The sequence below is a fragment of the Carlito syrichta genome, unplaced genomic scaffold, assembly GCF_000164805.1.
Source record: "Carlito syrichta isolate Samal-C Ts95f unplaced genomic scaffold, Tarsius_syrichta-2.0.1 Scaffold309781, whole genome shotgun sequence".
Lineage (NCBI taxonomy): Eukaryota > Metazoa > Chordata > Mammalia > Primates > Tarsiidae > Carlito > Carlito syrichta.
In genome coordinates, this window is record NW_007253877.1 from 590,626 (window position 1) to 614,068 (window position 23,443).

At 38.0% G+C, this 23,443-nt stretch overlaps 1 protein-coding gene across 3 annotated transcripts in view; it reads left to right on the top strand.

Moving 5' to 3' along the window:
- The window catches only part of COG6 (component of oligomeric golgi complex 6), an 80,644-nt gene that overhangs the window by 52,436 nt on the left and 4,765 nt on the right, over nucleotides 1-23,443 (top strand). For 2 of the 3 annotated variants that reach the window (XM_008067822.2, XM_021717488.1), the window contains exons 13-18: nucleotides 7,544-7,675; nucleotides 8,297-8,464; nucleotides 10,185-10,292; nucleotides 11,069-11,149; nucleotides 11,467-11,520; nucleotides 14,523-14,602. In XM_008067822.2, the coding sequence (XP_008066013.1) occupies nucleotides 7,544-7,675; nucleotides 8,297-8,464; nucleotides 10,185-10,292; nucleotides 11,069-11,149; nucleotides 11,467-11,520; nucleotides 14,523-14,602 (623 nt within the window). The remainder of the gene's footprint in view (nucleotides 1-7,543; nucleotides 7,676-8,296; nucleotides 8,465-10,184; nucleotides 10,293-11,068; nucleotides 11,150-11,466; nucleotides 11,521-14,522; nucleotides 14,603-23,443) is intronic. The other variant, XM_008067823.2, reaches the window with a different exon arrangement.

A 23,443-nucleotide genomic window follows, 5' to 3' on the forward strand; every position in this document is an offset into this window, starting at 1 on the left:
CTTATTCTTTTACTGCTACTGTGAGTAATAGTCCATAGTATATATGTGTGCATGTGTGTGTATATATATGCAAATTATCACATTTTCTTTTTCCAGTTGTTCATTGATAACACTTAGGTTAATTCCATGTCTTTGCTATTGTGAATATTTTCATATGGACATACACTTGATTCAGCACCGTTTATTGTAAAGGGCATCCTTTCCTGCTGCACTGCCTTGGAGACTGTTTTAAGTCACATGATCATGTGTAGGTTGTTTTGCAACTCTGGATTCCCTTGGTTTGCTTGTCTGTCCTTGTACCAGTACCACACTCTCTTCATCACTCTGAGCTTTATACTATACTTTGACATCTAGTACTGTTAGTCCCTCAGTTTTGTTCTTCATAGTACTGTTTTGGTTATTTTAAGTTCTTTGCAATTTCACACAGATTTTAGAATCAGCTTGTTCGTTTTCAAGATAAAAAGCTTTCCAGAATTCTGATTGGGATTATATTGACTCTGTAGATTAATTTGGGAGAAATTAACATGTATATGATAATTGAGTTTTCCATTTTATGAACATCATAATTCTCTTCATTCACTTAGGTCTTTGGTTTCTCTCAGTAAGCTTTTATAGTTTTTAGGTCTTGCACATCTTTTGTTAGATTTATTCCTTAGTATTGAATGGTTTCTCGATGCTTTTGTAACCTTTTTTGCTTTTAAAACTATTTTTAACATATCTATTGCTAGTATATAGACTAGAACTGATTTTGATTGGTGACTGCGTCCATACACCTTTAAGGCAATTTGTTTTTGAACGTGAGGATAAGACATTGAAGATTAAAAGGTTTGATGAGTGAGTCTCACCTCTTAATTTTTTAAAAGCATTTGAAAGAAATCATGGGGGCTGGTGTATGGAGAATAGAAAGTGGGAGTGAGAGCAAATTTGAAAGCAGGAAACCACGTAGGAGACTCTTGGAGTAAACCAAGCAAAAGATAATGGTGGCTTGCTAGAGAGTGGTGGCATGGGATGGGTTGGAGCAGCTGGGTTTGGAATGCCTTTAATGGTACAGAGCTTCGTGGTAAATTAGGTGAGGGAATGAGGAATAGAAAGATCAATACTTGTGGGCTGTAGGTCTCATTAACTGGGCAGCATTAATGCTTAAAGTGTATGTTAAAGTCAAGGTGCCAAGCGAACAGCTTCATTTAATGTTCATAAAGCAAAAGTGATTAATAGCTGCTGCTCCTACTCACTTTTATATTTGATATAAACAAAGTTCTGTAGAAGTTCTTACTTTTTAACGTAAGGCAGTGAGACGTTAGCCTTTTTTGACATTGGCCTTTGGTTTTAGCAAAATAAAAATTTTGACCTTACAATACAATGCTAATATTTGTCTTCTTAAAATCTTAACTTATAAGAAAAACCCAAATTTTACCTGTGCTTGAGATTATATTGAAACCCGTGAGTGGGCTTGAAAAACCAACAATAGCATCTATCAGATTCTTTAAGACATCTGCCGTCCTCTTCTCCCATAACATGCGTGAATCACTGTTTGGAATGCTTAAGGCTTGAGAGTCGCAAGGAGGTAGAAGTAGCTAGTAAAATTTCAGTGTAACAAAATATTTAGGAAAAAAAGAATGCTTTATATAAACGTGAATGTAGGTTGTAAGATATTAAAGCCATTAGTGCTCATGGTGTTCAATGCAGTCATGATCTTAAGAAACAGCTGTTCACTGGGCTCGGTGGCTCAGCCTGTAATCTCGCGCTTTGGGAGACTGAGGTGAGTGGATTGCCTGAGCCTGTGGGTTTGAGACCCGCCCAGGCAACTTGGCGAGATCTCTTCTCTACAATAAATCAAAAAATTAACCGGGCATGGTAGCGCTTGCCTGTAGTTCCAGCTACTTGGAAGGCTGAGGTGGAAGGGTCGCCAGAGCCCAGCGGGTCATGGTTGCAGTGGCTGGGAGTGGCCACTGCACTCTAGTCTGGGCGACAGAGTGAGACTCCAACTCAAAAAAAAAAAAGAAACAGCTGTTCACAGCACTTTCTTATAGATTCCATAAGAGCTATGATCTTTCTTTTTGAGTCAGAATCTCTGTCACCTAGGCTGGGATGTAGTCACATGGGGTGTAGTGTCATAGCCTCAACCTCCTGGGCTGAGGTAGAAGGATTCTTTCACCTCAGTATCCCAGGTAGCCAGGACTACAGGTGCACATCATTACACCCAGCTAATTGTTGTTATTATTTTTGTAGAGACAGAATCTTGCTATGTTTCCCAGACTGGTCTCAAACTCCTGACCTCAAGTAATCCTCCAGCCTCAGCCCCCGAAAGTGTTAGTATAACAGGCATGAGCCTCTCTCTGTACCTGGCAGATCTGTTGTCTTCTTATGAGGCATCTGCAAAATTATAAAATCTACAACATCCTCTTTGGAGAAAATTAACTTATATAATTTAAGTAAAAAGTATCACCAGTGAAATAAACATCTGAGTATAGCAGTTACAAGCATGATCTTTGGAGTCAGAATGCTTGGGTGCAAATGCGAGCTCTGCCCCTCTGAGAACATTGGGACCTTTGGCAGGTTACTTAATCTGTCTCTGCTTCCATTTCCTCATATATAAAATTGGATATCATTACCTTCCTCTCCCTTCTGATCAGTCTTATTTATCTTCTGTAAAATGGGGATAATATTTACCTTAGGCTCATTAGGATTAAATGAAGTTAACAAATGAAATGCTTGGTACAGTTTATCAATTTTTTTTTATGCATGATAAAATAATCTGTTCATTTTGAACGTAGGTATGTAAAGGACAGCTAAAAATAATTGCAGATAATATTCAATATTTTTAATATTTCAATCTTTCAAAAATGTGGATGTATATGTACCTATACACATGCTGTGCATGTAATTTTATATCCTGTATTTTTCATTTAGCGTGTTGGGGCTTAATAAATGTTATTTTTCTTTTGCAGACATATTTTATCCTGTACTTAAGAATTTCTTTCCTTCACATAGAAGCTAGTTATATGTTATTTATTTTGGTTCATTTTCCAAATTAAATAATATTAGTAAAGCCAAAGCATACCCTGATAGAATAGGTTTATTGTCCAATGACTTATTAAGAAATGATTCCTGGCAACACCCTCAGGTCCCCTCCCACTGTGGAAGCTTTTTGTCCTTTCAATAAATCCTGCTTTCTTTAAAAAAAAAAAAAAAAATAGACTCCCTTGGTATTTCAAAACAATTTATTAAATATGTTGTGTAGTTGCATATTTGTGTCTTATGTCTTAACTGTGCTACAGAAACATGAATGTAAATGACTAAGTGACTAGAGTCATCATTTTTTATTAATTAAACATGCATTATGCAAAATTCTGAAAGGTAGAGCAGTAAATAAGACGTACCTGAAATGAGGAATCTGCAGTCCAGTTGAAGCAGATACTCCACGTCTTAACTTTAGCAGCCTTGCTCGTATTTTGGATTTAAAAACAAAATAAAACAAAGATGTTTGCTCATGGTCTCCAGAAAGTGTGCTCTGAAGACAGCCAGTGATTTGCATCCGTTCGTTAGTGTGAATGTGCTTGGGCTAGCGGCACACATTGTGATGTGGGCATCTTAAGTGACATGTGGCAGGGTTTACAACAACGTTTACTGGCCTGACAAGTTCTTGGGTGCTCTGGCTTTGGATAGACACCCTGTGTCCTGTGACCAACTGCAGGTTACAGCTCTAGTTAAGATTTCTGAGAGTTTGAGATCAAATAGAGGGAAAGGTCAGACATAATACAGAATAAGAACAAGGCACATCTTTATCTACAGGGCAGAAGTTCAGAGCTTCTTCAACTTTTCCCCATCTATGTTTAAGATTTCTATCAATAGCTTACATCATGGCAGAAGCAGCAGTGATGATATTAACACCTCTTTCTCCCAGTCACTCTGTCACTCTGAGGATGCATCTGCCACTCACTTTCTGGTACTGACTGGTTTCCAAAGAAGTAGTGTGTGAATGAATTGGGATTTGCTACACAGCTTAAAGCTCACAGGAATTTCTGTATTGTGATTATTCTTGTACATGGAGTTTGTAGGATTTACTTTGTTTGTTTTATAGTGGTTGCTACTACTTGTTACAGGTTCTTGAAATCAAAAAGCCTGTTTGATTCTGGGGTTTGGGCTCCACAGTCTTAATACGGAGATATGAAAGACATAGTAAAGAGGGTCTTTCCCCAAGGGGTCTCATGGATGGTATAAAGTACGTGGACATGCTGGAGGGACATCAAAGGAAATAGAGATAGACTTGCCTCTTATAAAGTTTCACCATTAGAAATGAATTTTACTAAATGAAAAGAAATGGCAGTGACAGAAAGAATATTGAGATTTTCTTTCTTTAGATTTTGTTATTCTGCTCCCGAATTATTTAGTCATAAATCATGTATATCTGAGAAATAGCCATAACTGTCAATTTGCCTTAGAAGTGTGGTTCTGAACTGCTGTAGTTTGAAGGATATGTGCAAAGCACCGCATAGAACGGCAGTTGGTTGAGTGACATGGGTTCACGTAGCACCCACTTGTACCATTTACCATTGGCTCTAACTATGGCAGGGTGTGACTTCAGCTTCAAATTTACACAGCACTTAAAGACCTTAATTCTAGGGAATAAATAAAATTTTCAACTTTCTCTTATCGATGTATACTGTTTGTTTTGTTTGGAAGTTTCTTGTGTGAATTTTTTGAAATAAACTGTTTTTTTTGTTTGTTTTTTTTGTTTTTGTTTTGCTTCCAAATGGTGCTGCATACTATTGTTTGTAACTTTGGAGAGAACGTGACACATTGAACATTTAGGATCTTAATCATGTGGTGTGTAGTCTCCTAAAGCTGTGCTCCACAGCTAGCTTCCCTGGAGGGTTTGCTAGGTTATTTTTTCAATTAATGAAAGCTATTGGGAGATTATGACACACGCATGTGTTTGCTGTGGTTCCTGTGGCTGCCTGTTTCTGTGTTATAGCTGTTAGCTTATTGGCAGATCTTACTGATTTGTACTAAGCCGAAGATTCCACTGAATAATTTTTTCTATGAGTATCTTCTGTTCAATTGATATTACTTATGTATAAGCATGCATGTATGTGCAATACTTTTATATTTAAAATTTTAAATGCTCAATACGTTGATTTCTATTAAATAAATACATGCTTATTTTAAAGCAAATGAAACAATAAACAAGAAAATAGAATTAACTATTATTAACAGCTTGGTATATTTCATTCAGTTTTAGGGGGCAGGAATCACTATTGTTGTAAAACTGATATGCCTATTTTCATTCTAAAGGATTTAAAACATGGACTGGGTGTGGTGACTTACACCTGTAATCTCAGCACTTTGCTTGAGCCCAGAGTTCAAGACCAGCCTGGGAGACCTAACAAGACCTCGTTTCTCTAAACATTAAAAAGCATTAGCTTGGTATGGCAGCACACACTTGCAGTCCCAGCTACTCAGGAGGCTAGGGTGGGAAGATCTCCTAAACCCAGGAGGTCGAGGCTGCAGTGAGCTATGAACGTGTCACTGTACTCCAGCCTGGGTGACAGAGCAGGACCCCAACTCAAAAAAAAGGGGGGGTTATAATACAAAAAGTACATTAAAATTGTCTTTTGTATTTAACTTTGTTGGAGTCTTTACCAGTGTCCTTTATTTATTCATGTGAATCAAGTTACTGTCTAATTTCCTTTAGTACTTCTTGTAGGGCAAGGCAGCTAGTGAAACATTTTTTTCTTTATTCAAGAATGTCTTAATTTTTCCTTCAGTCTTGAAGAACAGTTTTTCTGAATATGAAATTTTTAGTTGACATTTCTTTTACCCCATGAATTCAGTGCCTCTGGCCTGAATGTTTTCTGGTGAGAAATCAACTGTTGATCTTGTTGAAAATCCGTTGTTCAAAATGAGTCACTTCTTGTTGCTTTCAGTTTACCTCTTTATCTTTTGACAGTTTTGCTATGGTGTGTCTCAATGTGGAGCTCTGAGTTTATACTACTTAGAAGTCAAATAGCTTCTTGGATGTTTGAATAATGTTTTTGTTTCTGTTTCTTTTTTTTTTTTTTTAAGCAAATTTGGGAATCATTTTGCCATTATTTCTTCAAATATGTTTTCTGCCTTTTTCTCTCTTTGTTCTGTCCTTCTGGAATTCCCACTATACGTATGATGTTGATGATGTCTTATCTCTACAGCTCTGTTCATTTACTTTCATTCTTTTTTTTCTTAGTTTCTCAGACTTTATAATTGACCTGTCTTTAAATTCACTGATTATTTATTCTGCTTGCTCAAATCTGCTTGTAAAACTTTTATAGTGAACTTTTTCATTTTAGTTATTGTGTTTTTCAACTCCAGAATTTCTATTTGGTTATGTTTTTTTACTTCTCTGTCTTCATTGGTGTTCCTTATTGGTTAGCGATTGCTTTAATACTTTCTTTTAGTTTTTCAGATATGATTTTCATTGGTCTTTGAACATATTTAAAATAGCTAAGTTAAAGTCTTTGTATAGTAAGTCTTACATCTGGACTTCCTCGAAGAAAGTTTTTGTTGACTTTTTTTTCCGTACACGGATCATATTTTCTTGTTGCATGTTTTATAACTTTTTGTTCTTACTGCTTTTATGAAGGGAGAAGACTTCTAGACATCCTTATCTACCTACCTGCCACAAGGCTATAGAATCTTACATGATCTTCTAAATGCCAACTTTTTGTTTTATTTATAAAATCTGTCTGTATTAACATTATGAGTACTGCGGAAAATGTTTTTAAAGAAATTCACAGGCAGTCTTTGAGTATCATGGTGCCATCAAGTAGGGATAATGAACTTGGTATACCTTCTTGAGTGCTAGGCACTCTGCTCAGCTGCTTAGATGCAGCAATCCCATTTACTACCTACAGAATCCCGCTGAAGCTCTGAAAAGTTAAATTACTCCTCCAAGGTTATGTATGTAAGTGGAAGATCCAAAATTTAAACTCAGTTTATTTCATTCTAAAGCCCAGGGTCATAATGGTAATTGTTGTACGGTTTCTGTGAAGTAATTTTTAGTGTGTGGTTCATGGGCTGGTCTCCTGAGACACTCAGGGGGTGCTTGTTGAATGATCAGTCTCTGGACTCCAGCCTATACATATTGAACCAAGAGCTCTGAGGTTTGGGTTCTAGGTGATGTTTCTCAATTATGTTATAGTTGAAATAGCACTGGTCTACAGTTGCTTTTTCTTTATGACTTGGACTAAAAACACAGAACAGCGGGTCATTTAAAGTACATATTAAGATATAATTCTGCAATTCAAATAAACACCGACTTTTTTCATTAATTTTTGAATTTTAGAGTACAAAGTGACACAATTCTGAAATAATCTGACAAATAACTTTTATGTCACTTTCTGTACTAATCAGTATAGTTCGAAATAAGCTATTGATAAATTATAGATTACTAATGTGTGAACCAGTGTTTTATATAATCTTTATATATTTTGCTGTCAACTGACATTTGCACATTAAAGTTTGCTGGAAAAAATGTAAGCAGTGGCCAAACCATTCTTTATTTTAGGTTGAGCTCCCACCCTCTGATCTTGGACCCAGTTCTGCACTAAACCAGACGCTTATGCTGCTGCGTGAAGTTTTAGCATCTCATGATTCTTCAGTTGTACCGTTAGATGCTCGTCAGGCCGACTTTGTGCAGGTATGTTGTCAGTTCTTTTTTCGTGATTGTCTTTTGCCCCTATACTGTACTTTCTGCTCAAATTCTGGCTTTTTTTTTAAGTTGGAGTCTCACTCTATCGCCCAGGCTGGAGTGCGGTGGCACTCTTGTGGCCACTGCAGCCTTGACTTGCTAGGCTCAGGCAGTCCTTCCACCTCAGTCTTCCAAGTAGGTGGAACTACAAGCATGTGCCACCTGGCTAATTTTTTATTTATTGTAGAGACGAGGTCTTGCCAAGTTGCCCAGGCTGGTCTCGAACCCATGGGTTCAGGCAGTCCTTTCAACTCTGCCTTCCAAAGTGCTGGAATTACAGGCTTGAGCCACCGCACCTGGCAATTTCTGACATTTTTTAATCTACATACTTTGGAAGTCACTTTCTAATTGTTGATTTTCCTTCAAATATTAAACCAGTTCTCTTAATTTAAAAAGCATTGATTCAGTGATGCCTACTTTTTAAAAATATCTGGTTATTAATATTTTTCTTATGTGCCTCTGTAAATTGGCTCCCTTCCAGCTAGCTTGTCATTAATTCTGAAGTGCCCTTAACCCAAGACCATATACATGGTTGAGAAATAAATAATTCTTTTTGTTTTTCATGTACAGGTTTTATCATGTGTCTTAGACCCTCTCCTCCAGATGTGTACTGTGTCAGCCAGCAATTTAGGCACAGCTGATATGGCCACTTTCATGGTCAACTCACTATATATGATGAAGACAACATTAGCTCTGTTTGAATTCACTGACAGACGTCTGGAAATGCTACAGTTTCAGGTACATTTTTCTATAAAATGATTCTTTGGCATGATAGAGTCTTTATTCTCTATTTGACAGCTTTAAGTTACTAACTTGACTAACTTTAATGACCTAATTCCTACGAGTCCCTTGATATGGTCTGATGGAAGGACACATACATGCACGTGCATGTATACACACACATTCGGTATTTCAGTTTTCAGCTTTGGAGAAGCCAGAGTATGTCATTGTTAAGATACTCAGTTTAGACCTCAGTTTGTGAAAGTGGAATGAAGCTTTTCTGATGAATTTGAACAGCTAGCTACTCTAAATGCAGATTTCAGTTTCTGAGCTGTGAATTAAGTGCTATATTTTTCAAACTTTGTACCACAGAATGTGTTACAGAGGACCGATATATTTTTATCTATGTGTAAACCAGTGTTAGGCAAAACTTTACAACTTGTTATACCAATCACTGTAGTCCCATAACCAAGTGGTATCACTTACAAGTGTATATGACAACTAAAATTTACCAGGTACTTGGATTCCAATTTTAAACAGTGATTCTTGGTAAATACATATTTTTTAAGCAGTTCTGAATGTTCTGTGCTATTATAAGTATATAAACAATTTAACAGTGGTATAGTAAAAATTCTTCTGTTAATTTTGGGTTTTTCTGAAGAATGAGATTTGATGTATCTAAATGCATGGTATTGTCTAGTTTCTACGTCCTTCTTTTACCAGAAATACAAGAGAAGGACCCCCCAAAAAAGAAGTTTTTTAAAAATAAAAAACTGTGTATTTATTCTTACATATCTAAACGTCAGTCACCTTCCAAGTACTCTCCATTTGATGCAGTCTGCCTACCTAGCTGCTTTTTCCACTGCTCAGAACAGTTTTTGAGCTCTTCCGTCTTGATGCCTTTTAGTGCTTCTGTCGTTTTTTGTTTCACCTCTTCCACATCAGGAAAACTCTTCGCTTTGAGGCCTTTTTTTTGTCCAGGGAAGCTAAAAAAAGTCAGTTAGGTGAGGGTGGGGCTTGGGGGTCCTGCTGTTTTTGGTCAGCTCAGCAAGGCAGTCCTCTTCCTTTTTCTTTTCATGAGCATTAGGTGGTTCCCCGAAGCAGCACAGAGCTGAGGAACACATACGACTCACAGCAGCTAGCTACATGTTCTCAGGCAGCTCCCGAACCTGAATCTTGACCAAGGTTTTCCTGGGCCTTCAACTCGTCCCTGCTTGTCCCAGACCCACTTTACCCTCAGGAGAATTTAATACTTTTGCTACAGTGGGATTTCCTCCAGCCTTCTCCAGAATAGTGTATTTGACTTGTTAGTCCAGCAAGTTGGGAGAGTGAGGAGGACAGGAGGTCAGGAACATCAAGCCCTCACCTTTCTAGAATTCTTCCTAAGTACTTTATTTTTATGCGACTGTTGTTTATTAGTGGTTTTTTTGGTGTTACTTATTATTAACTTTTAAAAGAGCTGTGAAGCAGCTTAAATTTTGTGGCTGGTGGCTAGTCCTGGAATCCTCCTTGGTTATCATTTTTTAGGTAAGATTTTTCTCCCTTTTGCGTAAGGACTTCCACTTTGGGGAAAGGAAAAGCCTTTGTTAAAGAAGACACCCCGGTCCCTCATGATCTGTGTCAATCCAAGGAACAAATCTATGATGAAGACAAAGAGACTCAGGGTAGTCTCTTCTACTCTCATCAGTGTCATTCCTCTTTTAAAACGTTTTCTTTCTATTGTGTGTTCTTTTTTTAGATTGAAGCGCACTTGGACACACTTATAAATGAGCAAGCCTCTTATGTTTTAACTAGGGTGGGCTTGAGTTATATCTATAATGCAGTACAGCAACATAAACCTGAACAGGTAAGCACACAGATATTCATTCCTAGTTCTAAAAACATGCCCGTTTAGTGTAGCGTATGGCTTTGCGAGCTGGACTCTGGATTTTAATTTTGGTTCTACCATTTATTAGCTGTTTTTTCCTGAGAAACTGACTGACTTTTTGTGTCTGTTTCCTTGCCTACAGTTTGAGGGTCAGAATAGTGTCTGTGTCATAGGGTTGTTCTGAAGATAAGTGAACTATTACAGGTACAACTCTCAGATGACTGCTTGAGATATGGTAGAGTCCCCCCGAAATATCTGCTATCCTTTTTAGTATAAGTAGTTTTTGTTAAAAGTAATGAAAGGAGCCGGGCTCGGTGGCTCAGCCTGTAATCCCGCACCTTTGGGAGGCTGAAGTGAGTGGATTGCCTGAGCCCGCGGGTTCAAGACCCGCCTGGGCAGCGAGACCTCATCTCTACAATAAATCAAAAAATCAGCTGGGCGTGGTAGTGCATGCCTGTAATTCCAGCTACTTGGAAGGCTGAGGCGGAAGGATCGCTGGAGCCCAGCAGGTCGAGGCTGCGGTGGCCGGGAGCGGCCACTGCACTCCAGTCTGGGCGACAGAGTGAGACTCCAACTCAAAAAAACAAAAACAAACAAACAAACAAACAAAAAGTAATGAAAAGACACAAAAGTTAGTATTGTAAAATGTATACAGAATGTGCACACTGGTAAGTTTTTCAGAGTCCTATGCCATGATCATTTAATTGCACGCATAGATTGCTATATAAACAGCAGTCCTCCTCTCTTTAATCTAGCCAATCACGGTTCGCTACTCTGGAAAGGCAGCCTCTTCTACCAGTAGGAACCAGTGTTGCTCCCTTTCTCTGCTTTCCAAGGTGATTGGAGTTAAGCTCTTCAAGCCCCTGTGTCTCACTGGCACCTTCCGGTGCTTCACTGCCTTCTTCATGCATGTGCAGAAACCTGACGCATTGTGTGTCTGTTGTTAATGAATATGTGTGCTTCCTACTCCCTCTCACAGTCACTGTTCCTGGTCTTACTGAGATTGAAAGAGACGGCCCTGGAGTTCTTTGGAAACGAGCTAAATGATTTTCTAAATTGGGGCAGTCCGCTAATGAGGTATATTCAGTAATTGAAATAAAATTTATACCTCCTTTTTTAATCTTGTTTTTGCTGTTTTTTTTTTTAAAAATAGGGACCTTTAGCTGGTACACCTAACCTGGATTCTGTGGCACTGAAGGCTGCAATGGTAAGTGCATATAAAACATTTTAATTTAGATGTCCTTTTGGACCAATATTTTTCTCTCTTTTTTTTTTTTTTGGCATATGATAATTTTGTCCTGGGTGATCATTTTTATTTCTTGATACGGTGTGTTAAACTGGGGCCAGTGATCATATTGCGCTTGTATTCCTTAAACTGAGCACTTCTGACTGACTTGAATTTTTAGGTGTGTCCACTACCCTATAGTCTCATCATTATCATTTAGGATTTCTTCATTTTCAGAGCTTTATTTCTAATAGTGGAGAAATAGGAAAGACAGACATGGAAAGAAACATCAGGCCATAGATCATTATAGACTTGCTGCCGGCATGATTCTTAGTTTACAGCTCTTGACTCTTTCCTCAGATGATACCCAAAATTGGAGTCCAGTCTTGAAACAATGTATTATTACCCTTGAGCGGGAGACACACCGAACTCCACTTTAGTGCGTTCTCTTCAAGTGAAAATCTTGTACCTTCCTTTTGGCATGATCACATTCTTTGTAGCATGTTTTCTGTTTTTAAGTATTTACTTTGCATGTATGTGTACCCATTTGATGTTGCTGTAAGTCATACCACCCTGTCTGTCATGGAATGATCCCCTGTGTTAACTCTTTAATCTCCATTGCAACCTCATTCAACCCAAGAAGTTGGCCTCCAGAGCCTATGGGCCTGTCCTAAGTATTTAAAATACTCACGTCACCACACTGCTGCGATAGTTTGACTCTCATAAATAATCCTCTAGGGTTTTTCTTATGCCAGGGCTTTCCTGAAAATAGAAGGATGGGCAGACAAGATACCTTGCAGGGAAGAAGGCAGAGCTGACTGTATTAGTACTACAAAGTAGAATTTTAAAAGAGTGAATAGGATAAGTCAGGAACGTTATGTCATGATAAAAGACATCATACAGACAGGTTTTAACTTCTGTACATCAAACAGAAACTGTAACAGCAGAACTGTAGAAATGCAAAGAAAATTAGATGCTAAAAAAGTTCAAATGAGAATAATGAATTTTAGATTTATTAAGAATGACACAAGTTTCTTAAGTTATATGTACACTCCCCATACTATCCAGTAAAACTCCACTTCAAGGTATTTATCCACCCAAAATGAAACCATATGTTTGTGCATTGGTAACATTAGTTAGTACTCAAACGTGCGTTTCTTACTTTTATTTCATCTTCTTTCCTGACACATATTCAGTCCATAACATAACCCAGTTTTTCATTTTGTTTTTTGAGTTGGAGTCTTTCTCTGTCACCAGGCTTGAGTGCAGTGGCATCATCTTGGTCACGGTAGTCTTGACCTCCTGGGTTGAAGTGATCCTCCAACCTCAGCCCCCTTAGTAGCTGGGACTACAGGTGTGTACCACCAAGCCTGGCTAATTTTTTTATTTTTTTGTAGAGAAGAGGTCTTGCTATGTTACCTAGGCAGGTGTTGAATTACTGGGTTCGAGCAGTTATTTCGTTTCAGCTTCCCAAAGTGCTGGAATTACAGGTGTGAGCCACCATTCCCAGCCCCACAAAATGTTTTTAACCCTATTAAAAATCCTTAGTGTTCCTGGTCATAATTTATCAACAATTCGGTTGAGTATATTGTCTCTAAAGAAACGACTCTTGTTTGAGTCTTACATGAGATCCATGGTTTTGTATGCACTGCCTGTAGCCTTCACCTGGGGCTTGCTGAGATACTTCAGCTCAGCATATCCCAACCATCCCTGCCCACCCCACCCAGCCTAGGTCCTCTTACAGGTGTTCTTAACTCTGAACTTGCTAAGAGCATCTGTCCACTTATCATGTCAACATTTACTAACCAAGTTTCTGCTGCTTTGTAGGCATCCTGCGAAGGATTGGGATGAAATAGATACAATCTAGTAAGGAATGCAGTTGTTACACAACTAAGTAAATGGATGAAGAATACAACTGTGTGTTAGGATAACACTGTGAACTACTGTAGATAGAACCCAAATCTGGAAGTCAGCCCCTTCATCCTATTTGTGACTAAGTCCTAGTGACTTGACACTGACTTCCTCACATATCTCTGCTTCTCTCACCTTGACTGGCCTGTAGTTTAAACGTGCAGCAGTGGCTGCCTCAAGGGTGTCCTCATGCTACTGCTGGGATTCAGTTGTCCGTTCTATTCTTGCTGGAATCAGATGTGGCTTTTTAAAATTTAAATCAGTTTTCTTCTCTATCTGACTTCAAGGATTTATTAATGCTTTTACAAGAACTAAAATCCTTTAAGAAAGCACACAGGTCCTATGTGAACTCTCCTGACCTGTTTCCTTCCACTCGAAACCTTCAGCCTAGCAGCCTCCTCTCCCTGACCCTCCCCGCTCACCTCCACTTACTCAATGTCTACTCATCTTTAAGGTCTCTCTTCAGATGTCCTCTCCCCAGAGACGCTTTTACTAAACCCACAACCATGTCCTTCATTTATATTTCATAGCACCTTGTTTTTTATTCCTTCATAGCATTTAGCACAGTTTGCAATTATATACTTATTTACATTATTATAATGCCTCTCTTGCTAGCCCATAAGCTCTGTGAAGCTAGGGATTGTCCTCTTTTGCTCACTTTTATTTCTCCTTTACCTAATATAATACCTTTCTAATCGTAGATACTCAAGACTTATTAGTTGAAATAATTGGTAGATACAGTAGAACCAAGAAGTAAGATAGGCTTGAAATCTGATGACTTTACTTCTCTTTAATATCATTACTTAAGAGCTTGGTGAGGGAAACTGAAATGGATGGTGTGGATTTGAGGTTTTAAAAGTAGATGTTGTTAATACTGACAATAGTAAAACGTTGATAGTTTTAGGGGAGTTTTAGTTAGAATACTTAGGAAGTACTCATTTGAGCACAATGTTCTATATTTGGAATATGAGATGTGTTTTCTGAGATTTAATTCTTAAAAGGGATGGTTATTTTTGAGATGGTTGTTAGCACATACATGTACTTCATGTTTTACATTTCTCTGATTCATTTAGGTTCAGTTTGATCGTTATCTGTCGGCCCCAGACAACCTGCTAATGCCACAGCTGAACTTTCTTCTAAGTGCTACAGTGAAGTGAGTATTTTTAGTCCCAAGCAGTTAGTGAAAATTCACAAATGAATTTAAAATTTAAAAAATTTTTAAATGTCAAGTACATTTTTTAGAAAAATTTATTTTCAAGAATAGGAGATTCTCACGGTTCTCAACCGTGTTTCTGCCTCAGCACCCCAAGGGATCTAACCTGACACTGTCTGTACTTATCCCATGCCTGTATTTCAGTCCCAAGTTACTTTGACTGTAATTGGAGCTCTATAGTCACAATACCAAATTCCCTTATGTTAATTAACATATCAGAATAATGAATATGTTCTGGAAAATCAGTAATATGTTTGCTATGTAATGCAAATGAACTGTTTTATAGAATGTTTTGGACCTAAGCGTTTCTCTGTAAAAACTGTTCAGTATTATTTATCAGGAGTGTGTTCAAGACAAAAGTCCATACATTAAAAAATTAGAATATTACAATTAGAAGAAACTGACAGATCAGATAATCTTACCTTCTTGATTTTAAGAAAAATATTGTCAAAATTGTCTACCCGTGAGAAATCAGACCACATTATCTATAAATTTCCTTTCCATTTCTGTTCATCCAGCAGTGTAGAAGGTGCCTTCTTTGTAACAGGCGCTTGAGGTTAAGGCTTAAAAGATGTCTGTGCTGTCTTCACAGAGCCTGTAGTCTCATAGGTCAGTTAGACATGTGAGTAAATACCTGTGTGGCAAAGTACACTAAGGAAAGAAGTGTCGAACTTGAAGGAAACGTCTCAGCTGTTTGAAAGGGCATGGGGTGACAGGGCTGATCTGTGCATGCTCCGTTGCTCTGAGTGTCGACTGCGCAGAAAGCACAAGGAGGCAACTGTTGGCTCAGCAGGCAGAAGAGTGTGACGTCAGTTAGAAGTGGCCAGAAATGGGGTGGAGCCAGGAGATTCCCACTTAGTGTGAGTGGTTAGAGTGGATTAGCTTAATTTTTTTGCCACTTCCATGTTTTATTGTCCTGAAGTTTGTCATATTGTCTACATAAACAGATTTATACAGACCTGAGAGACTATAAAATACATTCTGTTATGCCCTCGCACAAATTGTTTGTGTGCGCCTTTTAAATTATTAGATTTTTAGCTGAATGTTTGTAATTCTATTTTATTTATATGCTTCAGTACTTAGTAGTTGAATAAAAAGTTTGATACTATATGCTAACGGAACTTCTAGGAAATTGAGTATTTTCATACTTTTTTAGTGACAGTACAAATTAGGGCAATAGTTTTAAAGAGCATTATGCCAACATTCATCAAAAGTTTGAAAGTATATTTTCTTAGGCTCTTCTAGATTTTTTTTTTCTTTCTTAGTCTTGGTAACAGTTTTTTTTTTTGTTTTTTTTTTAATTGAAGTAGCAGTGGGATTGAACATTGAAGTTCTTTGACTCTGGGGACTGCTCAGATTTTATAAAGCTTACATCATTTTTTAAACTAAATGTTTGTCTTCTGCTTTTGAGGAGAATATTTTTGATTTTTATGTGCACTTATTGTCCTATTGTCTAAGAGTAACAATATAAATTTTGTTATATTATTAACGAAGACAAGTGAACAAGTTTGGGGCACATTATTTAAAAATTAAATTTTTAAATTAGTTTTTTTGGTGATTTTATACTGTGTGCCTCACATCCCATTGTAAATTATAATTATAATGGCATTTAAAAATTGTAATATGCATATTGTTTATGTAAATATTAATAGTACAAACAAGAATTAGAAATTGGTTAGTCCCTATTTAATCACCTCTTTTTTTCATCCAAAAAAATTGTTAAATGTTATTTGTGAAATATTCTAAAGTTAAGTGTGACTTGTAGCTGTAATTGAAGCAGGAAAAATTTGAAGAAATAAAGGAATTTTTTACAAATACCATGTAAAGTCCAAGAAGCTAAATAAATCTCAGCAGAGAAAACTATACCAAGGCACACCACAAAGTATTGAAAACCAGTGAAAAAGAGAAAAATATTTGTAGGGAATGATAGTATTACTGCTGACTTCTTGTCAGAAACAGTGCAAACCAGAACACAATGGAATATCACCTTTACAAAGTTGAATTTAAAAAGTCAACCTTCATCGTATATTTATCAAAAATACTTTTCAAACTGAAAGTGAAATATATGTTTTGAGATAAACAAAAGTAGAAGAGATTTATCACCAGCATAATACACTATAAGAAATAAGAAATAATAAATACAGTTCTTTGGGCTGAAGGAAAATGATAACAGAAGAAAACTCAGATTTACACAGGAATGAGGAGCAGAGGAACTTGCTAAATTTAAGAATAAATGATAGTCAACCATTTAAAGCAAAAATATTAACAGTTTATTGTGGAGTTTTTTTGGGTTTTTTTCCCTGAGTTGGAGTTTCACTCTGTTGTCCACGCTGGAGTGCAGTGGCATACTCATGGCCATTCCAGCGTCGACCTCCTGGGCTCAGGCGATCCTTCCATCTCTGCCTTCCAAGTAGCCAGGACTATAGGTGTGCGCTACCATGCCCAGCTAATTTTTTATTTATTGTAGAGATGAGGTTTCACCAGGTTGCCCAGGCTAGTCTTGCATCCATGGGCAATCCTGTCACCTCGGCCTCCCAAAGTGCTTGGCCTCCCAAAGAGCCACCGTGCCTGACCCACTGTGGAGTTTTTAACACATAGTCATAGACTCATATGACAACAGAAGTACAAAAGATTTATAAGGAGGAAAGCGGAAGTATCAAGTTGTGAAGTTAGAAGGGTGTTAAACTGTCCACAAAGCATGTAAGATTGCTTTAAGGTTGAGTAACCCTTACAGCAACCGCTCAAACCAACAAAAGTTATTTGGCATGCCAATAGATAAGGTAAAATAGAATGTTAAAAATGCAGTTGCATCAAAAGAGGCAGAAAAGGAGGGAAAAAGGAGAGGTGAAAACAAATATAAAGCAAATAGCAGGAAGCAAATAGCAAATGCAGCCGTATAAGTAACTGTATTAAATGTTAAGGGACTGTACACTCGAACTAAAAGACAAAGATTGTCAGGATGGATGAAAAAGCATGGCTCAGTTCTCTGCTGTCTGTAAGAAATTTACCTCAAATGTAAAGGTGCAGATAGTTTAAAGGTAAGAATGTCAAAAGATACACCATGTAAGAATGTCAAAAGATACACCGTGTAAGCACTGCTTGTAAAGCTGGAGAAGCCATATCAATAATATCAGAAATAATAGATCACAGGACAGACGCTATTACGGAGGTGAAGAAGGACATTGGCCAGTGTCATAGGATCGATTCATGGCAGGAAATGTGATCGTCAGTGTGTGCATCTGGTAGCAGATCTGCGAGTAACGTGAAGTATAAACCTCAGAATTATGGGGGAATGGATACATCAAGAATGAAAGTGAGACATTTCAACATACTCCTCTCTCAGTAGCTAATGAAAAAGAAGACAGGAGACTATCATGATACTGGACTGAGCAGTGCCACCAACCTCAACCTAGTAGGAATATTTAGAACACGGCACACAAGTACAGAAGATGCACCTGCTTTTCAAGCGCACATTAAATGTTTGCCAAGCATATAGGAATTAGGAAATCCAAAGAATGAGAAAATTCAGGGCAAGTTTACTACTATAAATTCTATCTTAAATCAGTTTGACAATGAATGTGAATAACTTAAGGTATCTCTTCTTTAATGTAGAGGTGTCTCAGTTTACATTTTAAAAAACATATATCCTCTTTACAAGAGGCCATTTAAAACAAAATGACATAAAAAGCAGAAGCTGCAATATTAATAGACAAAATTGAATTCAAGGTGACAATCATTAAAAGATCAAAGGGAAGATCTTAGAGTAAAACCTGTAAGATTTTACAAATCCTTTAAGAAAAATCAAACATACCACTAAATTAAGAGAGGAAACACCATGGCCAAAGAATACAAAGAAAAATCTTGAACTTGCCACATAAACCAGTTACAGGAGAGAACCATGAAACCACGTTGGAACATTGAAAATCTACAGCTGGCATCACACTTTATGATGAAACATTAGTGTGTGTAATCACATTTTCAGAATAAGATATGTATACTTGCATATTTACTGCTACTTACCTTGGAGTTTCTAACCAATATAATGTGTCATAATTACTGAAAATACGTAATAAAACTTAATTTTAGGTTTCAGTACCAGAAACAAAATAAATAAGCAATAAACGAATAAAACTAAAATAGAATTGTTACTTGGCTAGATTCGAAACTAACATACGAAAATGAGTCCCACAAGCTGTGGGGACAGATATGTGTGGACTTAGGAATTCACTGGAACAACAGTGGGAACTGCCTGGATTCCTGTGGTGGGTGTCGAGCCCCCTGGGGTAACTATTTGTAAATGTATTTTACTAGACATCAGAACCTTCATATGTTGTTAACAGTGGCTATAATGGCCTTTATTATAGAAGTAGTAATTCTGATAGTAGACGCTTGTGCACAGTACTTTGTATGTAGGTGCAAAAGATACTTAGCAACTCCATTGGGCTTCTGTCCTCTCATCCCCTCCTTACACTCTAGACAGGTAGGGACATCTCTACACCACTATCCGTCAGGAAGCAGTTACAGAAGCCTGACCTTTGTCCCTGTGCACAGTTACAAATAAGAATATTTTAAAACAACAAGGGGAAAATGAAAGAACATGACATGGAGTTAATATACCCAGCGAGCAGCCATTTGTCAAATTTGTCATATTTGAGCATCCTAGTTGTCATAGTTTTCTAGCAGTTCGGTTAACTTACCCTCTAATCACCAACCAGGGACAGAACCAGTTTCTCAGAGGCAGCTGTTGATAACTGCTTTACAACCTCCTCCGAACTTGTTTGTGAACAAGTTACCCTAGTCCGCATTTCATGACATTAATGGTGCAGACCCATTCACCATGGCAGCAGTCACGTGACTGGCCCGCCCGCCTGCCTGCTGTCTATCACCTAACGTCAGAACCTGCATTTCCCTGTCCCCTCTGTGATGGCATGAAGCAGACCACTGCCCAGCCACCTTAACGAACTGCCCCCATCGAGGGGAATGTTTAAAAGCGTTCAGCCTCGGGCAGCCATTGCTTTGCTAAGCCATGATGGCCATGTGGCTCCTTGGGCCATGGTCTCTATGTTTCCTCACCTCGGCCCCCTCCCCTACCTTGGGGAGACGAATCTCCTCTCTCTCTCTCTCTCTTTCGAATTTACTTTTAAGAAAAACTATGTTTTTCCCCCAAAAAAGTACCACTTTTAGATACCAGCAATATCTAATGAGAACATGTAATTAAAAGTAAAAGCCTTTATTGTTATAGCCACAAGATTGTTTCCTAGGAGTAACCCAATGATATATGTGGAAAATTCTATGACAAACTTATGAAAATTTTATTGAAAATTCTAAAAGCTCGGAATAAATAGGCGCAGTCTGTTCGTATACTGGAAAGTTCACCAGTGGAACAGGTCAATCTGTAAATAACTACCATCGAATGTCCTATGGAACCCTTTTATGGAGTATCTAGAAAGAAGAAATGTGAGGCGGACTCATCACTTTCGAATGTCTCCACAGTTAATACTCTGGTCCAAGGTGGCATCACCTGTCCCCGAAGTAGCACATTAACCCCTGAACTGTTCTGTGTTTTTACTCTTTCCCTCTCCACCACCGTCCACCTCAGGCCCCATGGCCTAAACTGAACACCTCCACCAGAGTGACCCTTTAATGGATTACTTCATGTAATCCTGGCTGGGAGTGGTGGCTCATGCCTGCAGTCCTAGCACTTTGGGGGAGGTTGAGGTGAGAGGATTGCTTGAGGTTAGGAGTTCAAGACCAGCCTAGGCAACATAGCAAGACCCCATCTCTTAAAAAAAAAACTAGTCCTCTCAGTGAGTTGTATGAATTAGGATCTGTTTTACAGAACAATATATTGGTTAGAAAGATTAAGTGGTCAGGCTCAAACAATTAGTAAGCTGCGGTGCCATTATTGGAACCTAGTATTTCTGGTTTTGGAGTCTGTCTCCTCAACGCCAGCCTATGCAGTATTTTTTATAAGCCCTTTCTATTTTGTAATTATTGTTTTTAAAGGATGCTAAAAGATGTTTGGCATATGTCATGGATAACACTTATGTAAGATGTATGCCTTGGTCTTATAAAAGATACGCTTTTGTTTCACATAGAGACAGAAAGCTAACCTGGGGTGAAAAATCGACTTCACCCGCTGTGACATTTTTGATGTTTATATTGTGAAAAAGAGAAACCAGAATCTTAACCAATCTATTATTCATAAGGATATTGTCCTCTTCACTTCTTGATTTTTAAGGCTTGAACTGTTAACACCTTCTTTTCTCCAGTGTCACATTTGATTGCCATCTTAACTGTGGTGCTAAAATAGAGCTCAGTTTCAGTGATCACAGAACCTGATGTTGAGATAAGCTATTTTTAGAAATGCTCGGTTTATGGTAATGATGAAAATTGTATCATGTTGTTATGGCAACCAAAATCCTAAAGTACTGATTAATGACAAGCTCACTGATTTTGGAAGTAAGTAGTTCATTTCTTATACCAGTTCACTATTTTAGATAATTATTTAAAATATAATCAATTCCTTTGAACATATTTTAAAATGAGAATAACATCTCCCTTTGGTTGTGTATCAGTCTTAAGATTTTCTAAGCTTACAGTACTAGATTGTTATGGAACTGTGACATTTGTAACCAGGAAAATTGAATTTCTCAATGTATGGTTTTGATGCAGAAGTAACTGAACAGCATGGCCTTCCATGAAACCATACAACAAGCCAATCTTCTCCTTCGTCAATTATCTTTTCGTTTTTCCTAACAGTAAGTTAACTACCTGATTATTATACCTGGTATGGTAGTACACTGGTGCAGCAAGCTCCCCTCTAAATGTACGAAACGGTAAGAAAGGCTTTTCAAAACTTGGAAATAAGCAAATGAGTTCTGAGAGAGTTCTGAAAGAGCAGTGCATCCTTTCAGGGTCACACTGAAGCATTGTTGTTAACAAGCCCATGGGATGGGCTTTTTAGAGAATGTCCTTGGCTTCAGTCTAGTTTATCATTGCCTACAGGTTCCAACTCTGATTTGTGGATTCTGAGTGTTGGAAGCCCCAAATGCTGGGGGTTTTCTTGTTCCAGAGCATTTTAACCCATTTAAAGCCCAACTTACATTACTTTGTTTTGAGTTGAGGTCTCACTGTGTTGCCCTGACTGGAGTGCAGTGGCGTAATCAGAGCTTACTACAGCCTCGACCTCCTGGGCTCAGACAATCCTTCTACCTCAGTCTCTGGAGTAGCTGGGACTACAGGCACAAGCCACCACACCCAGCCAATTTTTTAATTTTTGCGTAGGGATAGAGTCTAACTATGTTGTCCAGGCTGGTCTCTGACTCCTGGGCTCAAGCAGTCCCCCAGCCTCAGCCACCCAAAGTACTGGGATTGTAAGTGAACCACTGTACCTGGCCCTAATTTATGTTCTTTTACTTTCCTTCTCAAATGCCCATAAACGACCTGTTCCTCAAAATGTTATATGAACTAACTTTACCTTCTTAGTAGTTTCTTCATTAGTGAATTGTTACATATTTGACCTGTGCTTATTCTTTATTTGCATGAGAGACATATTTTTGATTTTCTAAAAATTGTACTGGGAGGATTACTAAGCTGTTCAAAGGCCAGCGAGGACCACTTAATAAATAAATTAATACCTATGAAGATAAAATGGTAGCAAAGAGACCAGAAAGTTAATGGTCTGACTTAATAGATGATCATAGCTTATGTTCAAATAAAAAGTTTTTCCCCTTTCATTTGGCCTTTTTGCCTATCCCTTGGTCTTACAAACAGCAGAACAACAGAAATGATTCTAAAAGTTCTCTCCATCAGCTATGGGCTTGACTGTGACTGATCAGAATATACTATGTAAGTAAAATCTGTGTTTGATGCCCTTGCTAGAACCAGTGCACAGCATACACTGCCAAGCATATAGGTTGCTTTTTACTGCTTGTCCGTGGGGGTGGTGTCCAGTGGATAAGGAGATCCCGCTTTCAGAAGCAGAGATTGGACTCAGATGATGTGTGGGTCACTTTGGAATGAAACTTGCATTTTGGACATTGATTATTTGTCACTGGGATTAATCGTTACTTGAGACTCTGCATTTCATACGTGATATTAGGGACTAGTGAATAATTTGGGCTGAGACACGAGACAGGCAGGCAGATGATATAGATAGACTGATAGGCGGATACTTTTTAAGGTAAAGGAGGAATTCTTGAAGTAATTATTCCCATAAATAAAAAGCATGGTAAAATGGCAAGAGAAAAAAACTTTTGGCACTGTGCAAACATCCATTTATGTACAAATAACCAATATACTTTTATAAATCATGATTTAGGGAACCCAATTCCTCAAAATAATAATGTGTGTGTGTCTGTATATGTGATATACAAGGGGGACTCCAAAAAAACTGGAATTATCTTTTTGGAGGACAGGTCCTCTGTAGTACAGGCTTACCCCCTCTAGGTAAGTGTTCTGGGCGCCCATTGACATCAGTGTACAGCTAGCGTTGTTGGGAGAGGCTGCATGTGGCTTCAGTGGATTTTTTTTGGCAGATTGTCCATCTCATGATGGGTGATTTATAGGCACACCTGCCCACATTGCACTGAGCAGTTTTTGACCCCAAACAGCGTGACCCTTGTGTTTGCCTAATCTCACCCCAAGCAACTTTTTTTTCCTCCTGCATGGAGAAAGTCCTCAAAGAGAAACATTTTGCTGATGTGAAGGAGGTGAAACAAAAAAATGGCAGAAACACTAAAAGGCATCAAAATTGATGAGTTCAAAAACTGTTTTGAG